Consider the following 12,227-nt stretch of genomic DNA (forward strand, 5'->3'; position numbering starts at 1 on the left):
GGTTATGGAGCAGCGGTCTTTGTGACCGCTGCTTCATAACTGCTGTTTCTGGCGAGCCTGCAGGCTCGCCAGAAACACGGGGCATCAAGCTCCATTCAGAGCTTTATAGATAGGCTCCTAAAACTAAACCAAAAGAAGCAATTTCTCATACATTTTATACTCTGCAGCTGGTATAACAAGTCATTGGAAACACATTAAAGGGACAGGAAACCCTAACATTTTCTTTCATGATTTGGATAGAACATACAATTTTAAACAACTTTCGTATTTACTTCTATTATAAAATTTGCTTTACTATCTTGTTATCCTTTGCGGAAGGAACCCCTTTGCACTACTGGCAGGTAGCTGAACACATCTAGTCAGCCAATCACATAAGACAAATGTGTGAGGCACCAATCAGCAGCTAGCTCCCACTAGTGTAGGATATGTGTGTATACCAAGAGAACGAAGCACATTTGAAAATGGAAATGAATTTAAGTCTCTTAAAATTACCAGCTCTATCTGAATCATTCAAGTTTAATTTTGACTTTCCTATCCCTTTAATGGAAAAATAATTTTACAATGTACTGTCCCTAATGAAAGTCAGCCTATGACAAGAAGCATATGTATGTAACCAATCAGCAGCTAGCTTCCAGTAGTGCATTGCTGCTTCTGAGCCTACCTATGTATGATAGTCAACAAAGGATACCAAGAAAACAACAAAGTATATTTGAAAATATAAAGACATTGAAAAGTCTCTGACAATTGCATGAGCTTTCTGAACCATGAAAGTTTATTTTCAACTTTAATGTTCCTTTAAAGTGCAATTCCTTAGCTACAATGTAGCAATGCATGCTGGCCAAGATCGTATAGGCATTTTTATTTATTATATATCTCTTTAGGAAATGAAAAATGAAAATAAAAATCTTTTGGTAACAAAAGAAATTGTTCTTGATAAATTGATAAGATCATATATAAACTGCCTGGAAGGAGCCCAGAGATGAAATTTGAATCTCTATAAAGCGTGCACTAATCTAGCGATTATCTGTCTTTTTCATACTAGAAGGAACATTATAACTCTGAATCACTGGTAACACCTGCTTGTGTTTACTTTTATTTTTTTGCAACGACATCCAAACTGGCATGGAACAAGGAGACCTAACTCAAATTTTCCTTGATTTTTCAAAGGCCATTGACACAGTAGACCACAACATACTACTGCTCAAACTAAAAAACTCAGGTATTGGTGATCGTCCACTAACCTGGTTTTGATCATATGTATCAAATTAGTCACAATATGTCTCCATTTCTGACAGCGACTCCCTCCCTCTCCCATTCACGTGTGGTGTTCCCCAAGGTTCCATTCTCGGCACCCTACTATTTACATTATTTATAAGTGATCTGCTAAATGTCTGCAAATCGGTTATATGTTTTATTTTAATTTAATCTACTGTACTCATGGATCCATGAATATTTTTGTGTTTTTATTTATATAATTATATGAGACTATATGTATCTTTGTGCTGAGTAACTTTAACACAGTATTATTTTAAACATTTACCATTGTGTATGTATCATTAAATTTGTGTAATATCACCTCAATCAGTATAGTGTCATTTCAACAATATCCCTGCCCATTTTGAGGCGCTCCCTAGATCTTAACTTGTACTATTTTTGAACCTGAAGACAAACTAGGTGTCTTGCTTTTTCTGGGGAGCCAGTAGGATACAGAGGAGGCGCTGTGAGAAACCCAACGTATTCCAAATGTCTGCAAATCCTCAACTGTACACATGTACGCAGACGACACGGTAATCTATGCAAGCAAATCCGATCTGCCGCAGCTTGAGGCAGTGCTCCAAGACCAGTTCACAGAGGTAGAAAAGTGGATCTCAAAAAACAAACTCTTCCTAAACACTGATAAAACTGTCACAATGATCTTTGGAACGGTACCTAAATTACACAAACAACAAAATTCCCATCTACGCATCAAAACAAAATCAAATTGCACACTGACCGTAGTCCACTCTTTCAAATACTTGGGTATGTTGTTAAAACCTAATCTAACTTTTGGCCTCTACATAGAAAAACTTGCGTCTAAACTCTATCCAAAACTAGGTGCCCTGTACAGAAACAAATCTTGCCTCAGCCCTACAGTAAAGGAAAAGATTGTACAGCAAACGCTGATGCCTATCATGGATTATGGGGATGTAGTATACGCACCTGCACCGCAAACTCACCTTAATAAACTTTTTTTGTGACATGCTAAAAGAACTGGCTGTCGCTGGAATCCAGACGCACCCTCCATCTTTCCTGCCTTGTGTTTAAGAGCTTTTCTGGGAAGCTCCCACCCTACCTGAGCAGTATGCTCTCCCCGGCTGTTCCCACCTCCTATAACCTCCGATCCAGTACCAGCACATTATTTAGTTTGCTTCTATACAAAAAGAAAGCAGCTCGATCCTCCTTTTCGTACAGAGCACCACAGTTATGGAACGACCTCCCGCACACTTTCAAACCTTTCACCAAGCCTAAAATCCTTTAAGAGATCCCTCTCTACATATCTCAAAACAGAATGCACCTGTCAGGGTTGATTATATATTTCTTACCTGTTCTATGTTACATTTCTGCATATATTGTGTATTATTATTATTGTTTTTGTATTTTATTGTATCCTATTGTATCAATGCAATGTTTTGTGGACCCAGGACATACTTGAAAACGAGAGAAATCTCAACGTATTCTTCCTGGTAAAATATTTTATAAATTAAATAAATAAATAATTTTGATTACTGATCTTTTTCTTTCCACTCTGCAGCTTTGGGCAAGCATGGCAACTGCAGCCGAATATGAGACTTTGCACACTGGCCAGAAGATGCCCCTTGTGGGTCTAGGAACGTGGAAAAGTGCCCCTGGTCAGGTGAGTTACAAGTCTTTGTTTGCCACTTCTGGACAACAGAACACAACTACCATCTCAAAGTGTTTAATGTCCCTTTAACCGCAAACATTTATATCATGCTTATTAAAGTGTATTATTTAAACATATGAAAGTATTTTTAGTATGACAAATGTTATGTCGTTATTGTTTAAAAATATAGATAACGCCTTTACTACCCATTCCCCAGCTTTGCACAACCAACATTGTTATATTAATATACTTTATAACATTTAGATCTTCTATTTCTGCCAGTTTCTAAGCCACTACAGACAGCCTCTTATCACATGCTTTTTTATTATCTTTTCACAACAGTAGACGGCTAGTTCATGTGGGCCATATAGATAACATTGTGTTCATGCCGGGGAGTTATTTAAGAGTTAGCACAACACAGTACTAAATGCAAGTCAATAGATAATAAATAAAAAGTTATGTGATCAGGGGGCTGTCAGAAGAAGCTTGGATACAAGGTAATCACAGAGGTAAAAAGTGTATTAATATAACTGTGTTGGTTATGCAAAACTGGGGAATGAGTAATAAAGGGATTATCTAATTATATTGAAGACTGTCCCTTTTAAATCTACTTTGAGATGAACAGCAAGTTCATGTTTGTGCACATAGCAGTTACACTTAGGGGCCGATTTAACATGCACCCTATCAGCCCCAATGCAGCTGTTTCCGAGCAAGCCTCCAGGCTCGCCGGAAACAGCAGTTAAAGGGACACTGAACCAAATTTTTTTCTTTCATGATTCAGATAGCACATGACACTTTAAGCAACTTTTGAATTTACTCCTATTATCAATTTTTCTTCGTTATCTTGCTATCTTTATTTTAAAAGCAGGAATGTAAATCTTAGCAGCCAGCCCATTTTAGGTTCAGCACCATGGATAGTGCTTGCTTATTGGAGGCTTACAATTACCCACCAATAAGCAAGTATAACTCAGGTTCTCAACCAAAAATGGGCCGGCTCCAATGCATCACATTCCTGCTTTTTAAATAAAGATAGCAAGAGAACGAAGAAAAAATGATAATAGGAGTAAATTTGAAAGTTGCTTGAAATTGCATGCTATATCTGAATCATGAAAGAAAAAAATTGGAGTTTAGTGCCCCTTTAAGAAGCAGCGGTCTTAAGACCGTTGCTCCTTAACTGGTCCGCTGCCTCTGAGGCTGCGGACATCAATCCGCCCAATCACATACACTCCCTGCTAGCGGCCGATTGGCTGCGAATCTGCAGGGGGCAGCATTGTACAAGCAGTTCACCAGAACTGCTTGTGCAATGCTAAATGCTGACAGCGTATGCTGTTGGCAATCAGTGATGTCTGGCAGACATGATACACTGCAGCGTATCATGTCCGCCAGACATTGATAATTCGCCCTCTTAGTCTGAATTTCAAATGAGTAGTAGATTTTTCTGACAAATTTCACAGTTTATTTATCCTGCCCCATGTGACAGCCATCAGCCAATCATAAAATGCATTTACATATATACTGTGAACTCTTGCACATGCTCAGTAAGAGCTGGTGACTCAGAAATTATGCATAATAAAGACTGTGCACATTTTTATAATCGAAGGAAATTGAAAAAAACTTATTTTTTTAACTGTATATTTGTTTTGTTTTTTTCTGTTGTATCTGATTATGTCTTTCAGAGATCATCAATATTTCTAAACCTTTTACTTTTTGCAGCTCGTGCACACTGGTGTTTCCATCATTTAGTAAAACCCACACATGAGGTTTTCTGGCCATGTGTTAGTAAGGGATCACATTAAATTGGTGTTGATAGGTAATTGCTGGTCTCTTGACTCACACCTCTGTCTGAGGAGATGTAAAGTACTGACAATTATCTGTAGCTCAGCAGTGTTAGGTCTCTTAAAAACAAAAGAAAATAAGTAAAGTGAATGAAATCTATTAATAGCGCTACACAATCTGTTGGCGCTCTACAAATAACTGATCATAATAATAATCATAGCCACAAGGCTCCCTTCTATACAATGCACATTGCTCTAATGAAAGGACCTTGTGGATTTCATTTGCGTTAATCCACCAGTTAGCGCCATTTCTCTAGAATTGATTTGCCACTCTGGATACTATTTTGTGCCAGTAGGGTTAGTCTGATTAAAGGGATATGAAACACAAAATGTTTCTTTCATGATTCAGATAAAACATACAATTTTAAATAACTTTCTAATTTACTTCTATTATCAATTTTTATTCGTTCTCTTGGTATCTTTATTTGAAAAGCAGGAATGTAAAGATTAGGAGCCGGCCCACTTCTGGTTTAGCAACTGGGTTGTGCTTGCTGATTGGTGACTAAATGTAGCCACCAATAAGCAAGCGCTATCCAGGGTGCTGAAACTAAAATGGGCCAGCTCCTAAGCTTTACATTCCTGCTTTTCAAATAAAGATACCAAGAGAACGAATAAAAATTGATAATAGAAGTAAATTAGAAAGTTGTTTAAAAATGTATGTTTGATCTGAATCATGAAAGAAAAACATTATCCCTTTAAGTACAGTGAACATTTCTGACCCTGCTATATTCCACACTGTGACTGTTAGCTCAGAACCTAAGCTAATTTACATCTGTATCTAACTGACCACAGCAGAGGGGATCAGGTTGGTTGTATTGTTTAATAAAGTTTACTTTTGCTATTAACTGGACTGATTATACTGGCGTGAGTTGTATCAGAAACAGGCACAGCTGACCTAGTCAATGGCATTCATACTAATTATATACAGAAGTCTTGGAGGCCTTTTGCGTTAGTCGGCAGGTGGAGGATTTTGCAGCCTCCCCATAGACTGGGGCAGAGGCTGGAGCTGAACATAGAGTGTTAGGTTTGCAGCACAATTTACTGAGGTTTGGTATATAAAGAACACAGTGAGTATCTCCATTGTAAGGACACAGCACAATGCTGTGAGTCAAAATAAATCATTTTGCACTTAGGAGATGCAGATACGCCTAATTTTATTAAAATTATTTTTATTTTCTGTTACCTTTCTTTGGTTTGTTGGGTAACATTTTTACAATGGATATGAACTGATAGCCCTGTTGGTTTGAAGAACACTGGCTCTACATTTCATATTTAGATTATGCGAAACACACACACGTCCATCTCTTTCTGCTAAGCCCTCTTGCAATATCTTTTTATTAAATTGACAGACACAGGTGTGTTCAAGAGACGCTGATCTTACATTTGTCAATAGATCCTATTAAACATCTGGACTAAACATTGCGTTTTCAAAGCAATGATTCATTTGAATTTGAATGCAGCAACTAATTTGATTTCAAGTTGAAAGCAGATCGTCTATTATGCGTGTTCGGGAATACATGAAAGGTGACTTCAAACAACCGACATAGCATATGTCATATCCAAGCAACTCATCTATTAGGGACCACTACATGCAGGAGAATTGTATAATCAACAATACGTTTGAAAAGTACAATGCAATAACACTTAGTGCCGGATAATCTAAAGCTTTTTGCTCTGAAAGGATTATTTAACAAGTCTTGCTAGTACTTTGAGGTCCTTGGAAGAATTTTAGAAATGTAAATTTTAGTTTGAAAACTGTTTATCTAGTAGTTATGCAGGTTTTGGGATGTAAATGTGATTCACATCCATTGCAATATAATGCTCAAAACGAGCTGATAAAGATTATGTGACATTTCTCTCTATCTCAACAAGTTTTTGATCATCAAGTCTTTATGGGGCGATTTATCAAGCTAAGGCGGACAGCGGTGCACATACGCACCCCTGTCCGCCGCAGCTCGCCTCTGGCGGGCTGAATTCCCCTGGCAGAATTCAGCATTGCACACGAGTGCTATTTTGTGCTTGCGTGCAATCCCATCACCTGCCCACACACAACCAATCACGCGCGGGTAGGAGCAGTCAATATCGACGGTCGGACTAGACTGCAGAGATTAAATTTCGCCACTTTGGAGGTGGTGAAAGATTAGGGAAGCAGCGGTCTGATGACGGCTGCTTGTTAAATACGGCGTGCAGGTTCTCACAAGAGCCATAGTGGGTCGAAAGCCTTGCGAAGCCTTTGATAAATCGCCCCCTTAGTGTGAATTTCAAATGAGTAGTAGCTTTGTTTTTTTATGACTTTTACTTTAGTTACTTCAATTTTACCTGCCATGTAGCATGTGACAGGCATTAGCCAATCACAAAACGCATACACGTATATATATATATACTTTGAACTTTTGTACATGCTAGGTAGGTGCTTGGGTAGGAGCTTAAGAAAGTGTGCGAAAGTATTCAGAATACATCAGAAGAACTGGTTTGATTATGATTGTTCATGACCCTGTATTTGAAAACTTTTAGTAAACCCATTTTAAAGAGCTTTTCTGACAGACTGTAGACTAAAACGTGGGGCAACACCACGCATAACAATTGTCTTTTCACGTTTCTTGATCCAATTTAAAAATGTAATCCAATAGCACTGATGGTCATGTGTGTAGTTTCTGCAAGTAACTGTGTTCGTTTTTTTCCCCCTGGTGATAGGTTAGGGACGCAGTAAAATACGCCCTTGGTGCAGGATACCGCCATATTGACTGCGCTTCTGTTTATGGAAATGAAGTAGAAGTGGGAGATGGAATTAAACAAAGTATTGGACCTGCAAAGGTAAGACTCCCCCCTTTCCCCAATTTATTTCACCATACACCACAAATGACAAGTATAATGTACATGTTTTATTGACAAAAACATTTAAAGATTGTAGGAAAAATATGGATATTGTGTCCTCTTGAAATAAATAGCTCTATTTAATCAGACCGGGAGACCACTATGAAAACCTATCAGCATTTTTGATAGTAGAATTACCAGGAATTCTTTCCCCTCTCTTTCTTTTGAAAAAAACAGTACAGCGCTTTCATAGGTAAATACACTTCCCATAGGTAAGATACTATCCGCTGCTTATCTTCGATCCCTACATCTTCCTTGAAGTGTCGGTGAAAGTGCTCTATTGATTACTCAGAGTTATCCTTTTCCATTCAAATATGGACCATATTCACACAAACGTTGCTCCGATCTTTCGGCAGTTCAACTATCGACATTCAGCTGTCTAGGAAAGCAAACAGCGATCTCATACAATTTTTATTTCTCATATATATTGCGATACTCTTTTACATTTCAAATACTGAATTTGTTTGTTACATAATATATCTTATACAGTCTATATATATTATTGCAGTATTTACTTAGAATGGATTTTTAAGTGATAATTGATATTATTTATCCTTTTTGGGATATATACAAATAGTTCTTTACAAAAATATTGATTCACAAGATTACAGATATTTAAAAGTCATAATTCTTAGTATATATATATATATATATATATATATAACGATTCTAGGTTATTTGATACAAATAATGAAACAAACTATTCTCTGAGTTATATTCTGATACATTGTTACAATATTTAAACCGATTTAAATTTAAAATGATACTTGACCTTGTTTTTCAAAAAGATATTTACAACTTATTCCTTACAGAATTATTGATTTACATGATTACAGATATTTAGACATTTTAGTTTCTTGTATATATGCAAACATTTTTTTATTTTTTTAGGCTTTTTAATGCCAATAATTGATTACAGTATATCGTTCTCTGAGTTGTATCCCAAAGGTACTTGGGTAGGCAATTTATAGATCCAATAGATCTCTTGTTTTGATAACATTTCAAATTTATTTCCTCCACGTTTTGGTTTTATAATGACCTCTATAGCATTCCAAGAGAAGCTGTTTATTATTATTATTCTTTATTTATAAAGCGCCAACAGATTCCGCAGCGCTGCCCATGGGTACAAGGATAAAAGTACAACGGAGAAACAATACAATTAAGGACAACATTTTACAGACAGATACAGGGGGAATTGAGGGCCCTTTTCCCGTGGGAACTTAGAATCTAGATGGGTAGGAGGATGGGAAACAGGAGGTGGTGTCATACTCTGCAAGGGAGCAGGTTCAGGAGTAAGGAGCTGTTGTGCAGAGGTGTCAGGTTTTGGGATTAATGTTGTGTTTTGTCTGCGTGAGTCTTTCCTTTTAGGCATAATTAAACAGGTACAAGGTTTTAGGAAATAAAGGAGATGGTTTTATTTATAGGATAAAGCAATGCAGAGATATGCAATTAGATAAGACAAAGTCTATAAGTTGTTGTATTAGGCAGGAATACAGTTCTTTATAATAACAGGCAGGATACTTGCATATGCTCTAGACTGGAAAAGTGAAATTACACGCAGGAAAGCAGAGCTTTGTAATAACAAGCAGGATACTTGCATATGCTCTAGACTGGAACAGTGAAATTACACGCAGGAAAGCAGAGCTTTGTAATAACAAGCAGGATACTTGCATATGCTGTAGAACTGGAGCTGAGTAGAATCAGGCAGGAAAACAGAGCTTGTATAACAGACAGGATACTTGCGTATGCTGTAGACTGGAACTGTGAAGTATCAGACAGGGAAACAGTTCTTTGTAATAACAGACATGGATGCAAAGCTTTGTAATAACAAACAGGATATTTGCGTATGCTGTAGACTGGAAACTGTGAAGTATCAGGCAGGAAAACAGTTCTTTGTAATAACAGGCATGGATGCAAAGTTTTGTAATAACAAACAGGATATTTGCATATGCTGTAGACTGGAACTGTATTGTATCAGGCAGGAAAACAGTTCTTTGTAATAACAGGCAGGGATGCAAAGCTTTGTAATAACAAACAGGATATCTACATATGCTGTAGACTGGTACTTTAAGGACACTTGCATAAACTGCAAACTGGTACTTTGTAGAAACAAACAGGATGTTTGCATAGACTGCAATTGGAACTTTGTAGTATCAGGAAACAAGCAAGCAAAAGTACCTGAATCAGTCCTTAGGAAATAAAGTTTTAGGCAAGTTCAATTGCCAGGAATTCAGTCCAAAAATGAAACACAGTACCAAGGAATTATCCAGAAAAGAAGTCAGTATTTGAAACAAAAGTAAGGAACCAGGAAATCCAAGATAACTGTATTTCTCACAGGAAACAGGAGCAGAGAGTGTTTCAGAGTATCACTCTTAATGTGAAAGCACCAAATTGCAAACAAAGCTCCCAGATAAAGGCAGGCTGCTGATTAAATGATTTCTTTCAGCTGGCAAGCAGGTGGAGCCAGAGAGCCAAAGTTGCAGCAAACAGAAAATCACAATATTCCTTCCCTGTGATCAAGCCATCTGGTGGCATAGTGGTAACACAACAGGCTGGGAAACAACAGCTGCAGAAATAGAGACAGGTCCCAGGTTCAATTCCAGGCTGAACCCTGACAGTACCCCCTCCTCAAGGACAACCTCTGGGCGGACTTGGCATTCTCATATAACTCCAAATCTTTGATGCGTACCAAAGTGCCATCAGAGGAATTAGTATAGAGGGCCCCATCAGGACTGATCTTTGGTTTCTGTGCAGTTCTAGGCTGGTAGGTTTTGGAGAGGTGGGTCTGAGGTAGAGGTGGTAAAGGACCTTTTGACCGCACAGCAGTTTGAAGCACTGTCCCTCCAGTGTCAGAATCAGTATCATCTTCAATGGTAGAATAGTTAGACATCTCCTCAGGAAGGCACAAAGATAAGAATGTAGCTGGATCTGGTAGGAAAATCTCTGGATTCATAGTACTAGGATTCTGTGTATGACATGTTAGTACTTCACAGGAATCAGAGTCTTTGGAAGGTGCAGTCCTAGGCTGATCAAATTGGGGATGTAGAATAGAACCCATGCAGAGCTCATCTCCAGAGGAATCCGAAGTGGAATCACAGTTTAACTTCCTCTCTGTAGCCTGTCCATTTGATAACTCAGGATTTAGAGGTGGAGACAGAGGAACAGACTTCTTAGGGGGTCTCACTGGACAATAGGATATTACATGCCCAGTGGCTCCACAATAGAAACATAAGCCATTATTTCTCCTTCTGGCCATTTCATCAGTGGTAAGAGGGGTTGAAATCCTCCTTTTGATTGATAAGGATACAGCCTTTGGGGTAGTGGGCACAGGAGTGGGTGTGCCAAAGCCAAAAAAATTTTTAGTGAAAAAGTCTTTCAGGCTATCCTGTAAAGTCTGGAATCCCGCAGTGAAATCTTGGATAAGTGACTTCAAAGCATCCGGAAGAGATTTTAGAAGTTGGTTAAGTTGTAGTAGATGAGTCCACAGACAAAATTCTCTCTGACACTTCAGTCAAAGAGTGAATCACCTCTGCAAGCTCCAATTTATGGCTTTCACATTCTGTCATACTCTGCAAGGGAGCAGGTTCAGGAGTAAGGAGCTGTTGTGCAGAGGTGTCAGGTTTTGGGATTAATGTTGTGTTTTGTCTGCGTGAGTCTTTCCTTTTAGGCATAATTAAACAGGTACAAGGTTTTAGGAAATAAAGGAGATGGTTTTATTTATAGGATAAAGCAATGCAGAGATATGCAATTAGATAAGACAAAGTCTATAAGTTGTTGTATTAGGCAGGAATACAGTTCTTTATAATAACAGGCAGGATACTTGCATATGCTCTAGACTGGAAAAGTGAAATTACACGCAGGAAAGCAGAGCTTTGTAATAACAAGCAGGATACTTGCATATGCTCTAGACTGGAACAGTGAAATTACACGCAGGAAAGCAGAGCTTTGTAATAACAAGCAGGATACTTGCATATGCTGTAGAACTGGAGCCGAGTAGAATCAGGCAGGAAAACAGAGCTTGTATAACAGACAGGATACTTGCGTATGCTGTAGACTGGAACTGTGAAGTATCAGGCAGGGAAACAGTTCTTTGTAATAACAGACATGGATGCAAAGCTTTGTAATAACAAACAGGATATTTGTGTATGCTGTAGACTGGAAACTGTGAAGTATCAGGCAGGAAAACAGTTCTTTGTAATAACAGGCATGGATGCAAAGTTTTGTAATAACAAACAGGATATTTGCATATGCTGTAGACTGGAACTGTATTGTATCAGGCAGGAAAACAGTTCTTTGTAATAACAGGCAGGGATGCAAAGCTTTGTAATAACAAACAGGATATCTGCATATGCTGTAGACTGGTACTTTAAGGAAACTTGCATAAACTGCAAACTGGTACTTTGTAGAAACAAACAGGATGTTTGCATAGACTGCAATTGGAACTTGTTAGCATCAGGAAACAAACAAGCAAAAGTACCTGAATCAGTCCTTAGGAAATAAAGTTTTAGGCAAGTTCAATTGCCAGGAATTCAGTCCAAAAATGAAACACAGTACCAAGGAATTATCCAGAAAAGAAGTCAGTATTTGAAACAGAAGTAAGGAACCAGGAAATCCAAGATAACTGTATTTCTCACAGG

The 12,227-nt window shown here is 38.0% G+C and overlaps 1 protein-coding gene across 3 annotated transcripts in view; it reads left to right on the top strand.

The window, feature by feature from the left end:
- The window catches only part of AKR1A1 (aldo-keto reductase family 1 member A1), a 75,474-nt gene that overhangs the window by 14,579 nt on the left and 48,668 nt on the right, over window positions 1-12,227 (top strand). For all 3 annotated transcript variants that reach the window (XM_053693580.1, XM_053693579.1, XM_053693581.1), the window contains 2 exons: window positions 2,792-2,893; window positions 7,411-7,530. In XM_053693580.1, the coding sequence (XP_053549555.1) occupies window positions 2,804-2,893; window positions 7,411-7,530 (210 nt within the window). In that variant the 5' untranslated portion in view covers window positions 2,792-2,803. The remainder of the gene's footprint in view (window positions 1-2,791; window positions 2,894-7,410; window positions 7,531-12,227) is intronic.

The sequence above is a fragment of the Bombina bombina genome, chromosome 10 (assembly GCF_027579735.1).
Source record: "Bombina bombina isolate aBomBom1 chromosome 10, aBomBom1.pri, whole genome shotgun sequence".
In the NCBI taxonomy this organism is placed as follows: Eukaryota; Metazoa; Chordata; class Amphibia; order Anura; family Bombinatoridae; genus Bombina; species Bombina bombina.